Here is a 27,237-nt window from a genome sequence, read left to right as displayed (position 1 = left end):
GGACAAAGTGAGAGAGTGGCATGGACATATGTACACTACGAAATGTAAAATCGATAGCTAGTGGGAAGCAGCCACATAGCACAGGGAGATCAGCTCGGTGCTTTGTGACCACCTAGAGGGGTGGGATAGGGAGGGTGGGAGGGAGACGCAAGAGGGAGGGGATATGGGAACATATGTATATGTATAGCTGATTCACTGTGTTATACAGCAGAAACTAACACTCCATTGTAAAGCAATTATATTCCAATAATGATGTTAAAAATAAATAAAAACCACCTAAAAAAAAAAAAAGAAGAAAATCTGAGTCTCAAAAATCTTCTCAGGAAACTGAATGATAGTATAATTGGCAGAACAGAATAGAATTTGAGGCTGAGGGCAGGTAATGCGGGGCTGTTGCTGAATGCGATGAGTTTCCTGTCTGTATTTGTTTCCAATGTGGTGAACCAATGGTTCAGATGAAAGCTCACCCACAAGTTCATTGTGTGAAACGTGAGGGCAGGGTTGCCCACCCACTCATTTCTGCAAATGTGGACTCAAGGGCCCTCCAGTTACCCGGAGATGCTAGGAGCCAGGGACACAGCCACGGGTGCAGACGGGGAATAATCGCTGTCTTCATGGGCTCACATTTACATGATAACTATAAGAGCACATATCAGATGCTTCCTTTGTGCCTAGAACTCTCTAAGGCTCTTTCATCTGTCCTAACCCTTTCAGTTCTCACGATTTCTTTGTGATGGAGGTGCTGTTATTGACCTCAATTTTACAGGAGATAAACTGAGGCAGAGAGAAGTTAAGAAACCTGTCCAAGGTCACACAGCTTATCAGCGGCAAAGCCGGGAATTGAGTCCAGGCAGTGTGTCCCCCTCATCTGTGGGCTGACCACTACACTGCACTGGCATCGGTGTGGACTACATCGGGCTGGGCCTCCAGTGCTGGGAAGGGATGGGGCAGGGCAGAGGGCACAGCAGGGCAAGGGGTGGGCTCCGTTTCAGTTTTAATTTGGAATTAGACGGCTATTCTCTAAATGCCCTTCCTGCAACTAACACTCATGTGACTCTATTAAGCAGGACCTAGGGGGAAAAACTGGAAAAATATCTATGTGCCTTTAGTCTGCTCCCTGGATATAGACCTTGCTTCTTGGGAACAATTAATTAGTGTGTTAGGCTAAATTTATTTTCAGTTGATTAGGGATCAGTCATGAAGTACTGCATTCGGTGGTCACGTCAAGTCTTCACAGCAGGCTGTTTATACTACCCGGCCACTTGTCCGAAACTTCTCAAAGTTAGAAGAAACCTAAGCCCCTCCCTGGCAGCGGGTGAAATACTTCTCGAAATGGCAAAGACGGGCTTCTTCTCCAGCAGAAATATACTTCTTGATCGGTTCCTTCCTCTTTTCGGCATCTAAGTGCTCACTCTGATGACAGGTTAAACATTTAAGGAGGTTAATTCACCACTGCAGGTGGGTTGAGAATCTTGCATGATTCTAGCTGGTAAGAATTCCTCTTAGAGGTTTAAAAAGTCTGCTGTTTCCTTCATGATTAGGAAAATAAACCTCACCCCAGGAGGTGTGTCCTGCCATGGGGTCTGTGATCATTTTCCCAGGAGAGTGAAAATAAGAGTTTTGCTCCAGCCATTCAAGCTGCCCGTGGAAATGATGATGGGAGAAGTTCAGGTGGATGGTGGGCGCTGGGCTTTGGTGTCTGAGCGTTCGTATGCCGAGAAGCATCTCAGAGTGATGAGGTTTTATGTTTGCCTCTTCCCCCGACAGGGCTGCTTGACGACCCCAAACTCCCCGTCCGTGAATCCCCGTTCCACTACACTGGGTCCATCGCTCTCCCTTGGCAGCATCTCAGGGGTGTCGGTCAAGTCAGACCTGAAGAAGCGCCGAGCGCCTCCCCCTCCGTCCCTGCCCCGCGCGGAACCACCCGTGCAAGACAAGACGTCGGAAAAGGTAGGGAGAGGGCGCCGCTCAGGACCAGGGCCCCTGCTAAATGAACCCATGAATTCTCTGGAAGGTGTCTGTGCGCCCTGTCATCCTTGAAGCTTGTGGCTTTAGCAACGAGATGGTTCAGGGTGAAAAGTTAAGCTTTATTCAGAAGTCAAGGTGAGATGCCGCATCGCTTCATTTAGGGAAGATCGGAAACTATTTTTGTGCCTTCAGCCCTTAAAGGCTTAGGCTTGTTGATTAACATTTATTTTATCTTTAGCTTTGAAATGTGGGGCACCATTGCTTAATGAGAAAATTGCAGGCACTGTAAGAAGTCTGGAGTGTGCATAAGATGGGGATGACACGTAATACAATATAGGCGCCCCAATAAACCGCGTTCACAGGACAGCTGAGAAGGTGTTTGCAGGTGAAGTTGGTTTCTATGTGACATAACATCTATTTAGGGAGGCCTCGTATCTGGGGAGCCTTCAGAGCAGAGGAATGGCTTTGCACGTGACTGTCCCGCGGTGACCAGGCAGAGCCAGCATCCCTAGCGGCTGGCCCCTTACTCTGGGCTTCTTCCTTCCTCTGCCTGAGGATTGGCCTTGAAACACTATTTGACATGCCAGGCCCTCATTTTCCAGAGGCCAGGACACTCTTTGACAGTTTTTCTGGCTTAAAATGTGACACTGAAAAAAAGTATTTGGGTGGGATGTGACAGGGATGACACCCAAGGGTGGCCAGGACGGACGATGTGCTCTGGGTGCTTTTAGAAGCCAGGCTCTCCTGGGCAGCAACAGGGGTGCTCCGCAGAGACCCTGAGATGCGGGTCAGCCTGCAGTGCAAGGAGAAGGACCCACTGTTCCTCACTGAGCTGAGATGGTTCCCGGCGACTTGCCTGGTAGCCTTCTGGGCAGGTACCACCCCACAACTAGGAACATCTATGTGGAGCCCCTTTAAGCCCAGCTCTCCTCCGGTAGGAGCTGACTCTCCTGACACTTTTCTCCTGCTGTGGTGTTGCTTGGCTGGCCCGTGTCTGCTTCATGAGGCCCATAGCATCACACCCTGCTGGGCTTTTGTGCTTATTCATAAACTGACTTTCCTTAAGATAACCCAGAAACCACGTCTGTACCTTTCAGACGGGAGGCTTGGCCCCTGTATCGTGGTTAGCAGTCACGTTAGTGGCTCCGTGGCAGTGTCATGACACCTCACTTCCTTTCCTTTCCGGCCTGGTCATCTGTCTGGCCGTGTATCTGTCTGTTCATCGGTCACCTCTCAGTCCCTCCAGGGCTGTTCTTTATCCCGGGTCTTCCCATCTAACGGTCTCTCCATGCACAGTCCTCGCAGTCTGTCTGAAAAGCCTGTAATGCAACGCATTTTACAAGAAAACTTTTGATTTTTATGTTTCTTAAACAGTTTCTAATAGTACTAATTTATTTTGAGTTTTCCATCATATTTTCACTGTCTTTTGATAAAAGAAATGGAGGCACAAACCAAACTGGCATTGTTTTGCTGTACACATGCCCAACTACACAGCGCAGACTCATGAACACAGAGCTGCTTCCCGTGGGGGTCTGCAGTGCGTTTCACCCCTTATTTGGTGGGGAGTTAGATTTTGAGCTTTCTCATGACACAGGGCATCCTTACAGCATGTAGCAATTTTCAACCACCTACCTCTGGGGGCGTCTTGTTGCTTTTGATGGGGAGGGGTATTTCTTCAGTGGTGAAAAGTGTGAGTTCCAGTATCAGGATAATTTAAGCTTTATTTCAAAAGAATTGCATTTGCCTAATGTTATAGAATGTAGATGCTACACGGCATCGGTATTTTTAAAAATTTTATTGAAGTATAGTTGATTTACAGTGTGGTGTTTAATTTCTGCTGTATAGCAATGACTCAGTTATATATATATATATATATATATATATATATATATATATATATATATATATATATTCTTTTTCATATTCATTTCCATTACGGTTTATCACAGGATATTGGCTATAGTTCTCTGTGCTCTACAGTAGGCCCTTGTCGTATATCCATTCTATGTATAATAGTTTGCGTCTGCTCATCCCAAACTCCCCATCCATCCCTTCCTGACCCCCCACCCCCTTGGCAACCACAAGTCTGTTCTCTATGTCTGTGAATCTGGTTTTATTTTGTAGATAAGTTCATTTGTGTCCTATTTTAGATTCCACATGTAAGTGATATCATATGGTATTTGTCTTTCTCTTTCTGACTTACTTTGCTTAATATGACCATCTCTAGGTCCATCCATGTTGCTGCAAATGGCATTATTTCATTCTTTTTTATAGCTGAGTAGTATTCCATTGTATATATATACCACATCCTTATGTGTTCCTCTGTCGATGGACATTTAGGTTGCTTCCATGTCTCGGCTATTCTAAACAGTGCTGCAGTGAACGTTGGGGTGCATGTATCCTTTCGAAGCTTGTTTTTCTCCGGACATATGTCCCAAAGTGGGATTGCTGGATCATATGGTAGCTGCACCAATTTACACTCCCACCAACAGTGCAGGAGAGTTCCCCCCTTTTCTCTACACCTTCTCCAGCATTTATTGTTTGTAGACTTTTTAATGATGGCCATTCTGACCAGTGTGAGGTGATAGCTCATTGTAGTTTTGATTTGCATTTCTCTGATAATTAGAGATACTGAGCATCTTTTCATGTGCCTATTGGCCATCTGTATGTCTTCTTTGGAGAAATGTCTATTTAGGTCTTCTGCCCATTTTTCGATTGGGTTGTTTGTTTTTTGGTATTGAATTGTAGGAGCTGTTTGTATATTTTAGAAATTAAGCCCTTGTCAGTCGCACCATTTGCAAATATTTTCTCCCAGTTCATAGGTTGTCTTCTCGTTTTGTTTATGGTGTCCTTTGCTGTGCTGCATCAGCACTTTAAAAATTCCTTCTATCCAGAGAAGTTACGTTTTTCAGATTTTTATGTGCTTTTCCAGAGTGGATAAAGTCGGCTTGAGTGGGAAAATGTATATTAAGTAGAGAATTGGGAATTCTGAATGAAAAATAAATAGTACTGTATACACTGCAGAATGAATAGAGCCCCCTCTGAGGCAATAAAAGCTTCTTTACTGAAATCCGTTTTATTTGGCACAGAATGAGTGGAGAAATTGACTCACAGCAACCATCTCCTTTCTTAAGAACATGAATGGCATATGGATTCGATTTAAGCATTTGCTATGACCGTGCTTTTTTTTTTTTTTCCTTTCTAAATGAAAGGTATTTTGTTATTTACTAATTTCTGGGAAAGGAACCCAAAAATATATTGTCGTCGTTGGGGAAGAACGTCAATTCCTTCTTCCTGAATTTCCTCCCATATAAAGATAAGATGTTTGTTTGGAAAGCCTTATTTATAGGCAACTGTTACTAACACGAATATCCTGAATCAGGAGGAAAGGATTATTTTCAAGGCCGTGACTAGTTTATAGGAAAATGGGAATGCTTAGATTTTCTTCTTTTAAAAGGCTTTTTTCTTATCAACTGGTATTAAAAATTCAGTACAGTAGCCCCTTCCTATCTGTGGGTTTCCCCATCCTCGGATTCAACCAATCATGGATCAAAAAGAGTCAGAAAAAAATAATCCCAGAAAATTTCAGAAAGCAAAACTTGAGTTTGCTGGCAACTATCTACATAGCATTTACATTGTATTAAGTATTATAAGTCACCTAGAGATGATTTAAAGTACACAGGAGAACATGGGTCGATTATGTGCAAGTACTGCCCCATTTTACAGATGGGCCTCAGCGTCTGAGGATTTTGGTATCTGAGGGGGTCCTGGAAACATCTCCCACTGAGACTGAGGGGAGACTCTATGTACTTTTTCAGGTCTTAAAGGCAAAATAATTTCAGCCATCTTCCAGGTCATCTGAAACTTTTAAAAACTGTAACCTTTGTCTCAGAATTTGCAACCTGCTTCTATACTCATGATTTGAGTATTTGTTATTTCTAAAAGTGCTTTTCAAGAAGATTTTTCCAGAGGCGTTTGAGCCAGTGAGAGAAACGGGTGGCATCCTTGTACCAGCCCTTCGACAGAGGGGTCAGTGAGACAAGGGAAGCCACGTGCCATTTTCAGAAAAAGGTGGAACTGCTCTCTGCCTCAGACCTTCACCTCTCGTCCCAGTGCCTTGAATGAAGTTTTAATTACGTGGAACGTTCAGACAGGAATGATCTATACATTAGGGCACCATGTGCTAAGTCAGTATTTTTCAAGCTTGAGTGAGCGTCAGAATCCCCCCAAAGGGCTTGTGAAAACACACTTGCCTTGGTTCCACACTGAGGGTTTCTGATTCCGTAGGTCTGGGACCAGGCCTGAGAACTCGGGCTTTGGCAAGTTCCCAGACAAACCCCACTTTGAGAACCACCACCCCACAGACCTCTACCTGCCCCATCTGCCCGCCCAGAATTTGGACTAATCAGATGTGAGAGCAGCAGGTCTACTTCGTATAAATATTTTTAACAGATCTGGAGAGATTCTTTGTCAGAAACGTTACCACCATCATGCACCGTTAGCTGAGGCCTAAAGCTATCTATTAAGATAAATGAGTAGGTCCCACTTCTTCTCACTGGGACCTGGGAAAAAGGACAGAGGAATTGCCTGTTCCAGACGGGATCTTTCTCCCTCTTTCATCTTGGAGGGGCCCCACTGTCCTCTCCCCACCTTGCTCCATGCTGAGATGACCCCTTGCCTTGTCCTTAGCCCTGCCCAAGGGCTTGCCGCATCTGTGTTTGTGTCAGAGCCCCCTTTATACAACAGGTCTTAGCCACGGACCCCAAGGAGACTTGCCTTCCTGTCATGTGCACACATCTCTCCCCCGGGGCTGCTCTTGGGTCAGCATTCAGATCATGAATAGGGGCCGAGGACACAGGTGCCCGGGTGGACAGCCCTCCACTCGCTTGCTGGTCCTCAGTTTCCTCCTCTACAAAATGGGAACGATCAAAGCAGCCTCCCCAGGTCCACGGGGTAGAGGTCAGAGCAAGGCCCCTGGAGCCGCTTCCTGGATTCAGATGCCAACAGCTCTGTCATTCCTGGGAACACGATCTTGGCAAGTTGCTCCACTTCTGAGACTTGTTTTCTTAGGTGTGCAGACTGTACTGTGGAGTGGCGGTGAGAGCTGGCCCCAGGGCCCTTGGGGAGTGGAGGGGCCAGGGTGCAGGGGGTCCAGCCAGGGTCCTGCATTAACTAAGTGGAAGATTGTATTTAAAGATCAAACTCTTTATTGCTAGAAACACCAAATGTATAAAGAGAAGTTGCCCAGCCCCTGGAGCAGGCTTATTCTGTTCAAGGATGCCTGCTTATCTCGGTGGCATTTTCCCCTCTGGGCACAAAGCTCAAAGAGGCTACTCACTAGTCCACACCTTCGGAGGAGTGTGGAGGAGAACGCAGTGGGTCATCCCTTTGGAGCCCCTGTTTGAGACCAAGAGACTAGAATACCATCAAGTCATCCTTCCTCAGGGGACTCAATTCACCCATTAAAGAGGGACAATCCCGTGAACCGCATCGGCCGACATCGCATTTGTACGACCCCTGTCAGGTTAATGAGCAGCGTACTTCACTCTTCATCTCTGTCCATTGATTAAAAGTAACTTGTGGAAGTCTGCTAGACAATGCTGTGTCTAACTTTAGCCGTCATCATCCACAGATACGGAATAAACAGCTAGCCGTTCATCTATTCAGTCCATATCCAGTTGTTATACACCTGCTTTAGTGGCAGTTACAGCTGTGCATCGTTTTTTTATTCTAAGTAGAAGTAATTCAAAAAATATATTAGTTATTGAGGCGTTCTTTTGTCCTATTTTATTTGAATTTTTGTGTTCGTTACGTTCAGCTCCAGATAATTCCAACATGACAGTGCATTTGTACATTATCTCCAGTTTATTGCATTGAGACGAAAATAGCTCGTGATGTCGGCTATTATAATGAGAGATGACGGAGGCGTGTTATGATCAGTTATTAGTATAAGCCAAAATGGAACTTTCTATGAAATATATGCTTGTGTAGTCAGATAGTTTGAAGAGCTGCTATATGCAAGGCCCTGCACTTGAAAACACCAATTAATATTCATTACTGTAATATCTCAGTACAATGTACACATAAGAACACAGTATCTCCTGCTGTGTAAATAAGTAGGATAATTGGGGAATGTTGGGAATTTAGCGGAAAGCACTACTACTTGCAAGTTCCATTTTCTGGATCATCACGAGAGTTAGGTAATTAGAATATTACAGGAAATCATAAAACTCTGCTGTCCGGACTCCCAAAGACACGTTTCATCAAGAACGGGGGTGGGGCTTCCCTGGTGGCGCAGTGGTTGAGAGTCCACCTGCCAATGCAGGGGACGTGGGTTCGTGCCCTGGTCCGGGAGGATCCCACATGCCGCGGAGCGGCTGGACCCGTGAGCCATGGCCGCTTCCAGAGCCTGTTGCTCCGCAACGGGAGAGGCCGCAACGGTGAGAGGCCCGCGTACCGCAAAAAAAAAAAAAAAAAAAGAACGGGGGTGTGCACGTGGCCCTGGTCAAGGTGGACTTCTGTGGCTGTGTTTCTGGGCCTGCTGGCCTGTTCCTGATGCGCTCTGCTTCCCGGACCAGAGCAGAAGGAAGCCCTGGTGGCCCTGGTTCCAGGGAATCTGCAGGGAGCAGGACCGTGGACCGGGGGCGATCAGGCCACGCGGCCAGCGGGACCAGATCCTGTCTCCTCTCCCGTTAGGACTGACATTTTTTGCTTATTGGAACGAACGTCCAGAAGATGCTGGGGTCGAAGTGATTCTGACTTTGTAGTCATTGCTTGTCACCCCTGGGCCTCCTGGGGTGAGGTCCACTCCATTTCCTATCACACACCTCTTGGTTGTTCTTTTGTTTCTGGAAAGGTGTTGATGCTTGGAGACGTTTTAGAATTTATTTTTCATAATAATGAAAGACTTTTGGCTACGGCTGGCATGTCGGCTTCCTGCAGTGCCGGGCTGAGCAGGGGGGAGCTGGGCTGGACGGGGCTCGGCAGAGAGGAGTGGTCCTGCAATTCGCCTTGTGCATCAGACGAGGCCCCCCCGGACCCCGCCCCATGTGAGGGATGAAGGGGACACGGTCTCGGATGCACAGGGCGCTCTCTCTCTCTCACGTTACATCCCACCTGTCAGGGAATCTCGATCCGAATCCAGGTCCTCCCACTGTGCCCTACCGCCCCCCACCCCAGGGCCCTGGTGCAGTCCCAGGACATAACTCCTCACTGGTCCCTGCATCTGCTCCTCTCCCTCCCCCTCGGCCTCCTCTTTATTCCATACTCGACACAACAGAAGGAGGATCCTGTCTTTTCTTGAAGCCTTGGGGGCTTCACCTCCCCCTGGGCCCCCGTGCTCTGGGTCAGCCGCTGCCTGTGCTCTCAGCCCTCTCCACAGGCCCTCCCGTGCTCCCTGCCCCGACCCTGCTCCGTGTCCCTTCCGAGACCCTCTGCCCTCTGTCAGTCTCTGCGTCCTTGCCCTGTTCGTTTTTCTTGTAGCTGCTAACCCGTCCGCCCTGGGAAGGAGGTTTTTGCTTCTTTATTCACTAACCTCTCCCCAGTGTCTCCCACCGAGCCGTTCCGTCAGTAAACGTTTATATTAAATTCGCTCACATGTGCATCATTCCTGTGTCAAGCACCTATTGATGGCTCCTGTCGAAGTGAAAGCACCGGTTTCAGAATTTATGTGGAAATAGCTAAAGAATTGCTTTGCTCCAGAGCCAATGTAGAGAGGGCAGCTCCTCTGGACCATGCCTGCAGGATTCGCTCATCCCTGAGGGACAGGAGCTAAGAGTAGTTGCAGAGCTGGAAATGACCTCGTGCTGTGGGCGGAAGCAGGTACAGGGACCGTGGGGGGCGGGCGGCAGGTGGGCGGTGTGAGACCAGAGCAGCTGCTGCGAGGGGTCCTTGAGGAACGGGCGGCCCTCTGAGATGAGAAGGGCCCGTCGCTGCTTCCGTGTCCATTGGAGGAAGAGCAGAACGCGGCACATGGCACGGACATCACTGCCCAAAGGAGCCTCGAGAGCAGCGGGCTGACGGGCAGGGGCTGGGCGGGGCCGGCAGGGGTGTGGCCGACGCTGGGCCCGCCCTCCGGTGCACCCCCTGCTCATCTGTTCTGTGGGTGCAGACACACCGCGAGGGTGCGGATGGATCGCCAGCACAGCAAAGCTCTCGATTTCTTCTCTCCCTTCCCCCCACCCTCCATCTCTTCCCCCTTCTCTCTCCTCTTCTTGTTCAGTCTTTTTCTGCAACCCAGGTTTTTCTCTGTTTTGATCCGTATATCCTGTGAAATTCCCTTCAGTCCGTTTGGTCTTCCAAAGCCTGTCAACCATGTTTCTTCAGAATGATAACGTATACGTGTGTGTGCCACTGTTTTCAATATTTGGAAAGTACAGTTCCCCATAAATGGTCGGATTTCACCCTCACAGCTGTCCTGGCAGGTTTGCTGACTACGAAGGCCCTTCTTCTGGTGAATGGAGGAAACTTGGCGGCCACGCAGCCCAGAATGGTGGAGCTGACTCAGCCCCGCTCCTCCTCCTGTGGCACCGCTGGGCGTCCCCCCTGCGGGTTGCCCCCATAACCAGAGGAGGACCTGGCCCTCCTTCACCTGCAGACGCTTTCCCTCTGCCGCTGAGTTTGTAAGAGATGAACCAGAGCTGGGAGAGGAAGAGGGTGTCCGCGTGAAGGAGGGGTCCTCTGTCTCCAGGGGCTGGTCCTGGAACTGGAATAGACCCCCCACCGCACACCGGGGCCAGCGGTGGGGACTTCCTCTGAGATGTGGCAGAAGTCCCCCCATCCCCCAGCGAACTTGACCGCACCCTTAAGCGGCCGTCCGCAGATCCCCGGGAGGGCTGTTTCCTTTCCGTTTTGCAGTGCCCATCCCTCTGGTGAAGGTCAAGGGCAGGGCAGGTACTACGTTTTGTGTCCAGCTGGAGGTCAGCACCTAACAACTCGGCTTCCGCAGAGGAGCTGAGCGGACCCGGGTCCCTCCCCTGGCCCCCCAGGGCCCACCCCGTAAGTCCCCTTGCTCTGCGTGCTCCAGCCCCCGCCCACCCTTGCTCCCTGCGTGGATGGGCAGGAAGGGAGGCCTCCATCCCAGCATCTCACGCCGGCAGACCTTTTGGCTTTTTCTGTGTGTTGTCTCTGGGCCTTTGGGGAACGTTTCTTGCTTTTGAAGAGCCTTACCCCAGCCAAGATGTGCCCGGCACTCTCTTCCCACCGCAGGGCCTCGCTCTGGATTTTTGGTCCCAGGCAGGATGCAACAAGTGACTTCCCGCCAGAAGTAATCGCGCTTTTCCCCACTGCATCCACCCCATTAGCAGAGTGCAAAATCTCCCTGATTTGCTGGGTGCAGTGCATTGCGCTCTCTGTGGCTCTGTCCCTGTCCGTTGGAGGAGGAGCTGGTCCAAGACACTGTGACATGGAATGCGTTTTGCAGCGTGCGTGATTTTCCAGTTCAGTGTCCTTGTAGGACAACCCTTGCTCTCAGCTGTTCTCCGAGAAATCCTCAGCAGAGGTCTGTTATGTGCCACTAGGTAGAGGAAGCACTGGTGACAGAGTCCAGACAGGCCTATAGCACCGTCTCAATGCCACAGTCTCAGCATACAGCTTGGAATTGCTGTGCACTGGACCGCTCCCCGGCCTGGAACAGTGCCGTGTTCCTCGTTAGGCCCCAGGCTCCACGCACAGTACCTGGCAGGCAGCAGATGCCCTGCGAGCACTATCAGGAGACTCGGGTGAGACTACATAACCTTGTCTCCCATCGGGGTGGATGAGTCATCTGTCTGGGCGGAGCTCTCTGGCCACAAGTCCAGGGAGGGTGGGCCTTGTTTTAATCATTGACTCAAATGAGTGATTCGGCTGGAGGTTCAGGTAGATGAAAGCAGGTGGACAGGAGGGTCTGTCAGGGCCCCGAGTGACCAGTAGGCTGAGCAGGTCTTCAGTGGGGGGGCATTCGGGCTGAGTTGGGGCTCTAGTGGCCCCAAGATGAGTCACTCCTGTGATCCCTGCGCTGTCGGTCCTGGACAAGAGGGTCCCCAGGTCCCATTCTGCCCCTCCTTTTTCTGCAATCCAAGGCTGACCCAGGGCCCCTAGGTTTCCAGGGCCAGAACGCCCGAGGGAAGGGTGCTGGTGTTTGGGTGGCATGGGCACCCAGGTGAGGCTGTGCAGAGTTTCCAGCACCCTGAGCTCCACCAGCCCCAGTGTGATAGAGGGAGGGGCTGCAGCCGATTAGGCCTGCGCCTGGGTGGCCGTGTGTCCAGGCCACATCGTAAGAGACGAAAACTAAAGGTGCTCAGAGGAGAACATTATGGGAATTGATGAGTCTGGAAATTGCCACCCCTTATTTTTAAAATAGCAGAAGTTAGAATATTTTAAAATATTAGAATATTGAGAGAAGGAAAGGCTGACTGGGACATGACAGCCCCATTCAGATATTTGAGTCCCTATCCTGAGGCCCCAGAGGACAGGATGGGAAACAGCACGTGGACACTCTAGAAATGTTTCGTGTAGTGGAACAGAGGAAAGAATTTTTCTGTGGGGCAGAGTCAGGGGAGGGAGCAGTGAGTATGTGGGCAAAACACCTCGTGGCAGTTAGATTTAGTGTTTGCTGATGTTATCTTGTAACACGATGCTGCTGCATGGTCTTCCATTGTCTCACCCGCTCTTGTGGGGACAGGGTCTCCTCTTACTGCTCCCGGGGCCCATGAAGCGTAAGTGACTTGCTCAAGGTCACGGCAGTGAGAACAGTTAAAGAGTAAAGGCTGAAGCGCTGTCTGAGCACAGCCTCGTGGCCTCCAAAGTCTGAATTTTTACCTCAAATAGTGCCTGCCAACCAGCAAAGTTAAAAGGTGCTGCTCAAAGGTGGATATCTGCTGATTTTTTGAGATGCCTCCTCTATTTGCTGGTTCCCCGCAATTAACAAAAGTCTGTTTATCTGCTCATACAATATGGTATGGGACTTCAAAGGTCTTGACAGGAATGAAGAATAAACGAATGGGGCTGTGTAAAGTTCTTTTGGACCTAGCCAAACTGCCTTTGAGTTTATATTTTAAAAAAATAATGTTCGCTTAGCCTTCAAATGTTCCGAACGTAAAGTATATCTGCCTGTTTAGTGCATGAACAGACTACAGCAAAACTAAATAATGGATTGACACTAATTGTTTTTGTAATAAACAGCCAGTATAGGTTTCGTTTATATCCTAAAATATGGGAAAGCAAACCCAAAACGTATTATGGTACAGAACGATCTTTTTTAAAATGTTGGGGGTAATATTCCATGATGTATGGGGACAGAGTTTCAGTTTAGGAAAGTGAAAAATTCAGGAGAGGGATGAGGGTGAGAGTTGCACAACAGTGTGAATGTACTTAGTGCCACTGAACTGTACAGTTAAATAGGGTTAAAATAGTATGTTTTATATTCTGTGACTTTTACCACAGTAAAAAACATTAAAAAGGGTTGGGGGAAGTGGAAAGGCTGAGGATGTCCCCTCTTGTGTCGGGATGTTTCCTTTTCCCCTGGAAGCAGCAAAGAAGATGAGGGCTGCAGTGTGTTTAGAAGACGTCCAGCTCCTTCGCCAAAACAAACATCCCTGTGAGACTGTGGGGTTCATCACAGAGGCTGTGAAAACAGTCGTGCGGCCAAGGAACTTCCTTGGGTGGAGATGGCAGGTCCTCCATGACGAGAGTTTGCAGAGAAAGGAACCAGGAGCTATTTTTGCTGTTTCGTGCCTACCTTTTGTTCTGGATCGTTTCTCCCCTGACACTTCCAGCTAAAGAAGCCAGTGTTTGTTGGAAGAAGATTCGATTCTTGCGTATTTTTAGCTGTCGTTCGAGTCTGACGTTTTAGGGAGGCGTCTTTGATAAAAATCAAAATGAAAAGCGAGCTGGCTATTCTACACGTTGACATTTGAGTGACACAGGAAATTAAAAGCTGGGCTTTGTGTTACAGAGTCACACGGTTTAAATATCCCCTGTTTAAATATGCCGTTCTTACCTCATTCTTTGTCCTTTCGTCACTTTGTTTTTGCCTATCAATCATGTCAACAGTTCATATGTTTCTCATTATAAAGGGAATTTGCTAAAATTGTGACTTCATTATTTTTCCTACCTTTACATTTTGCTTCTTCCTATCCAAGCATTTTCATGATTCTTTCCAATCACTTTGGTAATCAACAATCAGAAAAGTGGGTTTTAGAATAGAAATCAATATTTCAAATTTAAAATGGAAAAGACCCTAATTCCTTTCTTTGAGGCATCATTCAGCCTTCAGAACCCTGGACCAGTTTCGACCTTCTACCCAAACCCCATCTTGTCTTGAACCTCCATCCCCACCTCAGCCTCACCTGGTCTGGGTTCACTGTGGTTAATTGACCTTCATGTTTAGAAACATTTGATTTACTGCCCAGCCAAGTTCACAGTTTCAGTCTCCGTGAAGCTTTTGCTTCTGTGCCTCAAAAGACACAACCAACGGAGTCAAAGACAACATATAAAACGGGAGAAAATACTTGCAAATCATATATCTGATAAAGGGTTCATATCCGGTATATATAAAGAACTCCTATAACTCAACAGCAAAAAATAAACAACCTGATTAAAAAAGGGCAAAGGACTTGAATAGTGATTTCTCTAAAGAAAACACACAAAGAGCCAGTTAGCCCATGAAAAGATGTTCAACATCACTTAACATGAGGGAAATGCAAGTCAAAACCAAAATGAGACACCACCTCACACCCGTTAGGGTGAGTCCTTCTCAAAAGGACAACAACAATAACAACAAAACCCAGAAAATAACAAACGTGGTCAAGGATGTGAGAAATTGGAACTTCTGTGCACTGTTGGTGGGAATGTAAAATGGTGCAGCCACCATGGAGAACAGTATGGCAGTTCTTCAAAAAGTTAAAAGTAGAGTTACCGCATGATCCAGCAATTCCACTTCTGGGTGTATAACCAACAGAACTGACAGCGGAGTCTCAAGATATTTGCATATCCATGTTAGTGGCAGTATTATTTACAAAGGCTGAAGCAGACCAAGTGTCTGTCAGGGGATAAATGGACAACAAAATGTGGTCTGTACATACCCTGGAATATTAACAGCCTTAAAAAGGAAGGAAATTCTGACACATGCTATAACATGGATGAACCTTATGCTTGTAAGGGAAGGACATTATGCCCGTAACGAAAAGACGAACACTGTCTGATTCCACCTCTGTGAGTACATTGGGTAGTCAGATTCACAGAGACAGAGAGCAGAATGGTGGTTGCAGAAGCCCTGTAGGTAACTTCGCCACAAACATCTTTGTACCAAGCAGTTTCGCTTGCACGATAAATCGGCCGTAAGGCAGTTTTGCCATAAAAATTTAAACGCCTGTAATTCACAACAGTCTTCAAGAGCGTTCATGATTGATCGATCCTCTGGCTAATTTAGGCACGACATCTTGTTCCCTCTTGCCACCTTTATCGGATTTATCACGCAGTATTAGAAGTTGGAGGCAAAAGAAGAATCAAGCTCGTCCTGTGCACCCAGAAAGACATGGTTACGTGATTCCTGATGAGTATAAGTTTCTTGAAAATGGTGAACATTTTTTGCTATTTGTTAGTGGAGAACATGATGCAGACAGAATTTTGGTATTTGGCACAGAATCTGGCTTAGATTATTTGGTGAAATGTAAGGACTGAGCTTGTGATGGAACATTTTAAATGTAGCCTGGATATGGGCTACCAGGTATGTACATTACATATATTGACAAGAAATAGCAGCATCTCCCGTCTGTTCACTTTATTTCCAGGGAAATAAGAAGAGATTTAGAGCACATTTTTTTATATTGTGAATAGCTTATGTCCAATATTAAATCCTGAATCTTTAATGATCAACTTTGAGAAAGGAGGTATCATTGCTTTCTCGAAGACATGCCTGAATGTAACTATAACCATGAATCTACACATATTTTAAATGTATTCCAATATTTTTTATTTTCATTTTCACAATAAAATCTTTTTTAAATTTTGCTATTCATGTTCATATTGCATTATGTCTTTGTTAATTTTATTTTTTTAATCTAGATTTTTATTTTATTTTGTTATTTTATCTTTCATGACAAAATTGTCTTATGGTCAGTTAGGTGTGCAGCAAAACTGCTTGTGGCAAAGATTCCTAGGGCAAAAATACCTAGAACCGTCGGCAACTGGGGGAAGGGGGGAGGAGAGTTGTTTAAGGGGTGTAGAGGTTCAATTTTGCAAGATAAACAGATTTCCGGAGATTGTAAAACTATCTGAATGCACTTACTACTGAAGTGTAGACTTAAAAATGGTGAAGATGGTTAAGTTTTATGTTGTGTGTATTTTACTGCAAATAAAAATAATGATTCGCCACTTATTGATGAATAAGTGATTCACCATTTCCTTCAAAACGTAAAATCTTAACTGAAATAGTTTTACTTAAATACGGAAAATATACTTTCCCCAAATGCCTTACTTGTAGCATATTTTTGGGTAAAATATGTTTAATGACCCTAAGAAAGTTCACTGATGCCGTAAACATTTTTAGTGGGTAGATTTATTTGACAGCGAAATAACTTGGGTTTTAGTCTTTCCTTTTCCCCTCATGCACTTTCTCTCTCCTACATGTCACACCATTTTGACAACACTGTCTTGTCCCTCTGAGCTGCTCACGCTGGCGTTATAAAGGGCTCTGTGGTTTTCTCTTTCTTTTTTATATGACTGTACTTATTTACAGTGTTTACTTCCTCTCATATCTTAACGCCACCAAAACAGGACTCCAGCAGGAAATCTGAAAGCATGTAGCATGGCTTTGCAGATACAGCAAGCAGTGAAACAGCAACAACTTGTATTTAAGTGAGATCCAGACATTTAGAGATCATGTGGCCTTTCTCATCCACTTACTGTCTGTACAGCTTTGGATCAGGATCTCCGAAGGAGTTGCCAATCAACCTTTCTGATTTATGTTTCCTGAGAAATAAAATAAGAATAACTCCTGTACCTGTCTGCGTAACCAAGGCTGTTTTGAAAGGCTAACATATTCATAGGACTTGTAAGAGTATTTACAAGATCAGCAAGGATTTTCAAGTATATAAAGCCCTATATGGATGAATATTCATTTCAAGTGAACAACCTTTGGGAAACATCTAAATAAAACCTGACTGTTGCCATTACCCCTGTTTATGTGGGGGTCACATGGGGTTTACTGCAAAGACTTTAGTTCAACAGACAGTTGACCTCTATTGGTGCTACAAAATCTTAATTTTTCCCTTAGAAACTTTTCTTAATTCCCAGTTTCCATATTAACATAGCAAGGCTTAAGGTGCAGTTTCTAATTTTAGAGGTGAAAGGACCTTTCAGATCATAACACAGCTTAGCTCTCTCCCCCTTTTACTTTATGAACAAAGGCCCACGGTTAATAGACTTGCCCATGCCAGCCAGCTGGTGAGTTTCAGTTTCTCCAAAAGACCTTGGTTCTCATGGTTCTCAGGTTGATGCTTTTACAACTGTTATTTATGAAACTAATATTTCCATTGGTATTGAGCTACTTCTTGATATAAACTATAAGAAATGTGTTACCATACATATCATTAGGATTACAACAGATCCAAGACTACAGAGCCTGAATACCGTGGTAATTTAAGAGAGAAAATAAAATCACCAGAGACACTTAATGGATAACAAAACTAAGAGAATCAGTCTTTGCCAGATAATGTTGCTATAACTCTGATAGGTGTATTTTAACATTTTGGTTTCTCTGAATCAAATTGTGTCATCTGTTGGACATTCTGGTACCGTAATCTCTGGTGACTTTAATTACAGAAGAGGAAATAAAACACTTTCAGCAACTCTGGGACTTAGGAAACTAATTTTGTGTTTGAGAGTTCTGAGTCGCAGAGATAGCTGAGATTTCACATGACTCCAGAAAGACTGGAGAGCATTGATTTGCAGATGGCATATTTCTTTTATTGATGCCTCTCTGAGCTGAATCCAGACTGCTCCCACAATGTAGAGCATAGGTTTGCTTGTTTGATGTATGCAGCATGCCGGGAGGATGTAGGCTTTGTCTGGATTTGAATGTGAGGCTCTACCAGCACTGACCTTTGCAACTTTGGAGAAGTTATGTTACCTTCAAGGGCCCAGATTATAAGACTGTAAAATATACTTTTGGCCCTGGTGGCCAACGTATCCTAACGTGTTTCCCAGAGATTCACATCCTTGGATGAACCCCTCTCCTTGGGTTCACTGGAACCTACAACATGCTTCTGACCTATAGAGTATATGGCAAAGGTGATGGGCTATCACTTCCTTGGCTAGGTTACATTATATGGTAAAGATGATGGAATGTCTCTCCCTTGGATACATTTTGTTATATAAGATTCCGTCTTAGCAGAATGGGGAGATTCCTCTGCTGACCTCAAAGAAGCAAACACACATGACATGAACTGCCTTTGAAGGGAACCACATGACAGGGAAGTGTAGGTGGCCTCTAGGACCTAAAGATGGCCCCCAGTCCATAGTAAGTGGCCAGGTCCTCAGGCATACAGCTGCAAGGGAAGGAAGTTGTCCAACAACCTCAATGAGCTTGAAAGTAGATATTCCAGGTGGGAATACAACCTGATGACACCTTGTTAAACCCTGAACAGAGGACCCAACAAAGCTGTGCTTAGACTGCTGACCAAAAGAAACTGTGAGATAACAAACAAGTGTGTCTAAACTCCTAAGTCTAGGTTAATTTCTTATGCAGCAATAGAAAATTAGATGTAGACTCAAGAAAGTAATCCATGATCCCCAGCCTTCCTGGCCTGAAAAACCAGGACTGAAATTCAGGGCAACCATCAGCCACTGGAAATTGAGGGAAGAACACCAGAAAGGAGAAAGCCAGAGAGCCATAAATTCTGTGCACAAATTCTGCTCAAGTCTCTGGCTGATGGAATCATGAATACAAGAGATAAGGACCAAGCAGCCTAGCTATGGGTAAAAGAACTTGAATGGCCAGTTTTCAGAATTTTCATTGTGAGTCCATTCAGCTTATTATCTCTTAAAACAAAAGAATTAACACTCTTTGTAGGAATATAAGAGAATCCAGCATCTTGTAAGCAAAACATTCACAATGTCCAGGAAACAAGCCAAAATTATTCAACATATGATGAACCAGGGAAATGTGAACTTTTTCCAAGAAAAAAAGGCAATCAACAGAAACCAACCAGGAGATGACCTGGATGTTGGAATTAGTGGACAAAAAACTTACTGCAGCTTTTTAATATGCTTAATGACAGAGTGGAAAAGGTGCTTATAGTGAATGAAAAAATGGAAAAAAATTTCAGAAGATTAATAAGAAATATAAAAAGAGAACCAAATGGAAATTCTAAAATGGAAAAACACAATATCTTAAATAAAAATTTCACTGGATGGGCTTAACAACATAATGAAGGTAACAAAAGAAAAAGGCAGTGAAGTTGAAGACAGATCAATAGAAACTATCCAATTTGAAGAAAAGAGAGAAAAAACTTTGAAATAAAAATAGAACTTCAAAGATGGGTGGAATACTACCAAAATGTCAGTGTCAATAGAATCCCAAAAGAAAAGAGAAAAAAATTGTTTAAGTAACAAGGGCCAAATGTTTCCCAAATTTTGTAAAAGAAACACATTTTCAGATTTTAAAAGTTCAGTGAATCCAAACCAAAATAAATAAAAACAAAACTATGCCTAGGTACATTATAATGAAAATGCTTGAAAACAGACTTCATGAGAAAAATCTTATAAACAACTAGAGAAAAATAACATATGTTTTGAAACAGCATTTGGGTAACAGTGTTTTAAACAGGGTAACAGTGTTTTGAAAACTGCTCAGTTTATCATCAAAAGCAATGGAAGCCAGGTAAGAGTGTAGCAACATTTTAAAGTGCTGAGATACATAATTATGTCAATTCAGAATTCTATATCCTTTAAGAATGAAGGCAAAAGAAAGGTATTTTCAGATAAAAGATAAAAAATGTATTGTCATCAGACCTACACAGAGGAAACATTTCAGACTGAAGGGAAGTAATACCAGATGGAAGCCTGGAATATTGTAAGGGAAATGGTAAATATCTGAGTAAATATAAAAGGCTGGTTTTGTACTTAATTTCTTCTAAATATATACGATTATTTAAAGCAACAATTATAATATTGTCTCTGAGATTTATAACATAGGTAAATCTTCTACATATGACAAGTAAAGCATAAAATGGACCCGTTTGATTGCAAGGTATCTACATTCTATGTAAAGTATTATATACTTAATCTAGGTGTACTGAAAAAGCTAGGGATATGTATTTTAATCCTCAGGACAGCCATTAAAAACAAATAATGCAAAGAGTACAGCTAAAAACCCAATGGATAAATTTTCCCCCCACCTGAGTTGTGCTGTTTTCCAGTAAGATTGTGGATTTGTCTGCTTCTCCCTCTAATTCTGTCAATTTTTGCTTTGAACATTTTGAAGCTCTGTTGTTAGGCATATACATAGACATATATGATTATTAGACTTTCCTGATCCATTGACTCCTTTTTCATTATGAAACATACATCTTTAACTCCAGAAATACTCTTTCTTAAAGTCTATTCTATCTGCTCTTCATGTAGCCATGCCAGCTTTCTTATGCTCACTGTTTACATGATATCTTTTTTATACATTCTCCTTTAATAAACCTATAGTTGGTTAAAAACATATTTAAAACAGGCAGCATTTTATCTATTCTGACAATCTAGAGATTGTCCTTTAACTGTAATGTTCAGTCTGTTAACATTTAATATAATTATTGATATGGCCAGGTTTCATTATACAATTTATTACTTATTTTATGGTTGTTCCTTCTATTTTTTGTTCCTACTTTACTTTGAATTTTAAAATGTGTTCACTCCAATAATAAATAGGGAGATTAAACCAGTAATCCAAAAAACCTCCCAAAAAACCACCCAGGACCAGATGGTTCCATGGGTGAATTCTACCAAACATTCAAAGAAGAATACCAATACTTCTTAAACTCTTACAAAAAAGTAGAATAGAGAACGCTTTCAGACTTATTTTCTGAGGCTAGCATCATCCTGATACCAAAGCCAGACAAAGACACTACAGAAGAGAAAACTACAGGCCCATATCCTTGATGAATATAGATGCAAAATTCCTCAATAAAATACTAGCAAATAGAATTCAAAAGCACATTAAAAAGTTTATAAATCATATCTAAGTGGAATTTATCCCTGGGGTACAAGGATAGTTCAACATATGCAAAACAATCAATATGATACATTACATTAACAAAATGAAAAGAAAAAAGCACATGGTTCTCCCTATAGATGTAGAAAACACATTTGACAAGGTTCAACACCCATTCATGATTGAAGCTCTCAGCAAAATAGGTGAAGAAGGAACTTAGGTCAACATAATAAAGGCCATGTATGAAAAGCCCACAACTAACATCAGCATAGGAAATCTGAAAACTTTCCCTCTAAGATCCAGTTCAAGGCAAGGATGCTAGATTTTACGTAACTTCTATTCAACAAAGAAGTTCTAGCCAAAGAAATCAGACAAGAAAAAGAAATGAAAGGCATCCAGATCAAAAAGGAAGGAGCAAAATTTTCTTTTTGCAAATGATGTGATCATATATGTATGAAACTCAAGCCTCAACAAAAAACTGTTAGAACTAATAAATGAACTTAGTAAAGCTGCAGGATACAAAATCAACATACAAAGTCAGTCATGTTTCTATACACAATGAACTATCCAAAATGGAAATTAAGGAAACAATCCCATTTATAATAGCACCAAGAATAATAACATACTTAGGGATAAACTTTATCAAAGAAATGAAAGACTTGCACACTGAAAATTATCATACTGATGAAAGAAAGAAGACACAGGAATATGGAAAGACACCCTGTGTTCATGGATTGGAAAAATTAATATTGTTAAATGTCCATACTACCCAAATGAGTTAGGGGTAAATGTATTGCAAACCCGATCAAAATCCCAGTGTCATTCTTTGTAGAAATAGGAAAAAACGTACTAAAATTCATATGGAATCACGAAAGACTGAAGAGCCAAAGCAATCTTGAGAAAAAAAGGAAAACTCTGGAGGTGTCACACTTCCTGATTTCAAGATATATTACAAAGCAACAGTAATCAAAACAGTATAGTAATGGCATAAAAACAGACATGTAGACCAGTGGAACAGAATGGAGAGCCCTGAAGTAAATCCAATATCTGCTGTCAACTGACCTTCGACAAAGGTGCCAAGAACACACAGCGGGAAAAAGATAGTCTCTTCAATAAATGGTGCTGGGAAAACAGGGTGTCCACATACAGAAGAATGAAATTTGACATTTATCTAATACCATACACAAGAATGAACTAAAAATATATTAAAGACTTACGTTGATAAGACTTGGAACCATAAAACTACTAAAAGAAAACAGGCTCCTTGGCATTGGTCTGGGCAAAGATTTTGTTCGTTATGACACCAAAAGCACAGATGACAAAAGCAAACATAATTAAGTGGGATTTCATCAAACTAAAAAGCTTCCACACAGCAAAGGAAACAATCAACAGAGTGAAAAGGCAACGTACGGAATGGGAGTAAATATTTGCAAATAATATATCTAATGGGGGTTAATATCTAAAATACATAAGGAATTCATACAGCTCAATAGCAAAATAATAATAATCCAACTAAAAAATGGGCAAAGGACTTGCATAGACATTAATCCTAAGATATACGAATGGCCAACAGGTTTATTAAAAGTGGTCAACATCACTAATTATCAGTGAAGTAAAAATGAAAACAGCAATGAAATACTACCTCACATCTGCTAGAAAAAGCTGTTATCAAAAAGACAAGAGATTAAAAGTGCTGGCAGGCATGTGAAGACAGAACCCTCCTACATTTTTGGTGGGAATGTACATTGGTGCAGCTACTATGGAAAACAGTATGCAGTTTCTTCAAATAATTAAAAAGAGAACTACCATATGATCCAGCAATCCCACTTCTGGGTACATATCTGAAAAAAAATGAAATCAAGATTTCGAAAAAATATCTGCACCCCCATGATCATCACAACACTAGTTACAATGACCAAGACATAGAAGCAAGCTAAGTGTCCATCGATGGAATGGATAAAGAAAATGTGGTATATGTATATACAATGAGATATTTTTCAGCCATAAAAAAAAGAAGGAAATCCTGCCATTTGGGCCAACATGATGAAACTGGAGGGCATTATGTTAGGTAAAATACCAGACAGAGAAAGACAGATACTGTAGGATCTCACTTACATGTGGAATCTAAAAATAAAAACCCACCAAACTCACTAAAACAGTAGATTGGTGGTTGCCAGGGGTGAGGCTGTGAGAGTATGGGAAATGGGTGAAGTTGGGCAAATGATAAAAAAATTCCAGTTATAAGATGAATAAGTTCCGGGTTCTAAAGTACAGCACGGTGACTATAGTTAACAATACTGTATTATATACTCGAAGTTCTACTCTCGAGTATATACTCTCAGCGAGAGTATAACTTAAATGTTGAGAGAGAACTTAAATGTAGAGTAGAACTGAGAGTATATAATACAGTAGAACTTAAATGAGAGTAGAACTTAAATGAGAGTAGAACTTAAATGTTCTTGTCAAAAAAGAAAAAAAAAAGGCAACTATGTGACGTGAAGGATGAATTACCGAACCTTACTGTGGCAAGCATTTCACAATATATATGCATATCCAATCATCATATTGTATACCTTAACTTATACAATGTTATATATCAATTATATCTCAATAATATAGAAAAAATAATGATCTAAGTCAACAAAGAAGCAACAAAGGAAATTTTGAACCGAATAAAATCAAAAATACAGCATATTAAAATTTGTGGCATGCAACTAAGCAATCCTCATAGGGAACTTCATAACTTGGAATGTTTACATTAGAAAAGAAGAAAGGTTAAAAATCAAAGATTTAAGGTTCTCTCTTAAGCTGCTAGAAAAAGTAGAACAAAACAAATCCAAAGAAAAAAGAGAGGTATAAAAAAGAGCAGAAGTCAAAGAAACCAAAAGCAGAAAGAATAGAAAAAATCAATGAAACCAAAGCTTTCCTTGAAACAATCAGTGGAATGATCAACTCATATCTAGATTGATCTAAGAAAAAAAGAAAACATAAATCACTGATACCAAGAATGAAAGATGATGACACTTTGCTGTACAGCAGAAACTAACACAACATTGTAAATCAACTATACTCCAATAAAAATTAATTTTAAAAATAATGAAAGATATATCACTCTTACCAACATTAAAAAGATAGTATGAAAATGATGTCAACTTTATCCCAACAATTTCGAAAACTGAAATAGGCAAATTTGTTGAAAACTACAACTTACCAAAATTGACACATGCTAAAACAGCACAGAGTATTCTGGTAATGGCAACTCTAGTAAATATTGATCATTATAGGGTACGTCTTCTTCATCTAGCCTCATGTTTTGAGAACCTGCTGTGTGCTTACAGAGAGAGCAAAATACTCCAATGGAGCTCGTGTTGGGAGATAAAAAAAGTTGGTAAACAAATACACAAAAAGCTATAAGTGAGTACAGTGAGGACATTAGCAACATGATAAAGATGGATGTGACAGGGTGGCTAATCAGAAGTTGGGGAACTGCTCTCTGTACCAAATGCCTAAAAGGAACCAGCCATCTGACCATCTAGGAGACGCAAATTCCAGGCACAGGGTTGTCTGTTGCAAAGGCTCTGAGTCAGCACACACTTTACTGACACTTTTTTCTCCCCCATCTCTAATAAAAATGAACTTCACACACACTTAATGCTGTAGCAAGAGGAGGGCTACCTGGAAAGCTCATTCTGGTGATCCTTAGTGACTGTCGATGTCACTAATACAGACTTGGGTCCGGGAATTGTTCTTTAGGGAGATGGGACAAGTTAAGCCCTGGTCCATTGCACTCTTTTTTTTTTTTTTTTTTTAGATGCATTAGTAGTATTTTTTTATTGAAATATAGTTGATTTACAATGTTGTGTTAATTTCTGTCTTTTTTAAATATTCTCTTCTATTATGGTTTATCATAGGATATTGAATATAGTTCCCTGTGCTCTATAGTTGGACCTTGCTGTTTATCCATCCTTTTAACAAAAGTTTACATCTGCTAACCCCAACCTCCCACTCCATCCCTCCCCCAGCTCCCTCCCTCTTGGCAACCACAAGTCTGTTCTCTATGTCTGTGAGTCTGTTTCTGTTTCATAGATAAGTTTACTAACACTGCAGAAATACAAAGGATCATGAGCGATTCCTCTAAGCAACAATGTGTCACATTTTAGATTCCACACGTAAGTGATACCATATAGTATTTGTCTTTCCCTTTCTGACTTACTTCACTTAGCATGATAATCTCTAGGTCCATCCATGTTGCTGCAAATGGCATCGTTTCATTCTCTTATACGGCTGAGTAATATTCCATTGTATATATGTACCACATCTTCTTTATCCATTCATCTGTTGATGGACACTTAGGTTGCTTCCATGTCTTGGCTATTGTGAGCAGTGATGCTATGATTTTTCTTTTTTTTTTTTTTATGTTGAATGCCCAATTCAAAACACGTCTTCTTTCTACATTTGGAACACAAAGGAACAGCGGTTGGGCCTTAAGTCTATGTACCAATGAGAAGAGGACAGCTACGTGGAGATGGGGACCAGCTGGCCCCATGGGGGTTGCTGTTTTGTGACAGGGCACCCCCTGCGGCAGTGCTAGCTGAGCATGTCTCTTGCAACACGTGGTAAACCCAGACCCTCTATTCGCTTCTTGCCAACTAGCTCCCTGTGGATGGCGAGCTGGAGGTGTCCCATGGGGACCCAGAGTCTCGGTCCGGACAACAGTTTCACAGCCGTTTGGAGTGTGGCCACACTTTGAATCCATCTGATTGGCGGGGGTGGGAGGATTGGACAGAATAACCCAGAAGATGTGCACAGTGGCCAGGAAGGCAAAGAGTGATGTGTGTGTGGGGATTTAGGTCATGTGGAAGTCAACGGCCCTTGGTTACTTTTAGACAATATAAAAGAAGCAATCTTAGGTTCTATGAAGAGAGCCACGCTTAATTTCCTCAAGTTCAAGTTTGTTTCATATTTCCAGCAAACTAATATGATTAAGTGCTGAGAGCAGCAAATAACACATTTCTGGTACGGGAGAGAAATGACTCTGAATAGTATTGAAAAAGGACTGATTGCTATATAAAGGACTCATTCAACCATAGCAAGTGGTTTGTTGGTTTTTTTTTTTCCAAAATCTATTGTTTCAGGAGATAATTACCACAGAACAAGGGCACTATCCTTTGTGTTGTTCTTTGTGTGTTTCTGTTTAGCTTTCCATGTTTGCCAAGGGACGAACATTCAAGAAGCATGTTAGCCATTTTAGTCCCAGGAGGTGATGACAGTACAGTCAAGTCTTCCAGTCACTAAAGACCCTTTAACAAAGAGTGTTTTGTAAGGGGAGATACAGTTATTGGAGGGAGAAGAGACCAAAGTAGGACTGTGGTTTCTTAATGGAAATTTAGACACAATAGCAGTGGTAGTTCGCAAAAGCCTGACTTTTCATTACGTAGTTCTAATAGCCGATAGAATAATAAAGCCTGATACAGTTATTGGAGGGAGAAGAGACCAAAGTAGGACTGTGGTTTCTTAATGGAAATTTAGACACAATAGCAGTGGTAGTTCGCAAAAGCCTGACTTTTCATTACGTAGTTCTAATAGCCGATAGAATAATAAAGCCTGATTAAGTCTTCATTATTTATGTGCTTTATATTTTATTTTTGTTACATATTCTGAGTATTGGTTTACACTTGGTGCATTTGCTTGTAGCTTCGGAATACGGCTGGAATCCTAGCCCTAAAATCAGCAAAACTAGTGATGAAGCGTAGACACGATGGTGTTGTGGTATCTCATTAATACCAAGTACTATGGTGTTGTGGTATCTCATTATTTTAATTTGCATTTCCCTAATGACATATGATATGAAGCACCTTTCCATATGCTTATTTGCCCCCTGGATATTTTCTTTGGGGAGGTGTCTGTTAAAGTCTGTGGCCCATTTTTAATCGGGTTGTTTTCTATTGTTGAGTTTTAAGGGTTTTTGTTATGTTTTGGATAACAGAATTTTATCAGATGTATCTTTTGCAGATATTTCCTCCCAGTCCATGGCTTGTGTTCTCATTTTTTGACAGCGTCTTTTGCAGAGCAGGATTTTAACTTTAATGAAG

The 27,237-nt window shown here is 42.8% G+C and overlaps 1 protein-coding gene across 12 annotated transcripts in view; it reads left to right on the top strand.

Annotated features, from left to right (window-relative positions):
• Positions 1–27,237, top strand: part of COBL (cordon-bleu WH2 repeat protein) — a 263,034-nt gene that overhangs the window by 152,295 nt on the left and 83,502 nt on the right. For all 12 annotated transcript variants that reach the window (XM_067745677.1, XM_067745672.1, XM_067745675.1 and 9 more), the window contains one exon: positions 1,768–1,950. In XM_067745677.1, the coding sequence (XP_067601778.1) occupies positions 1,768–1,950 (183 nt within the window). The remainder of the gene's footprint in view (positions 1–1,767; positions 1,951–27,237) is intronic.

This window comes from Pseudorca crassidens, chromosome 8 (genome assembly GCF_039906515.1).
Source record: "Pseudorca crassidens isolate mPseCra1 chromosome 8, mPseCra1.hap1, whole genome shotgun sequence".
Classification (NCBI taxonomy): domain Eukaryota; kingdom Metazoa; phylum Chordata; class Mammalia; order Artiodactyla; family Delphinidae; genus Pseudorca; species Pseudorca crassidens.
The sequence above is the reverse complement of the archived record's forward strand: the minus strand, read 5'-3'. Positions and strand labels throughout refer to the sequence as shown.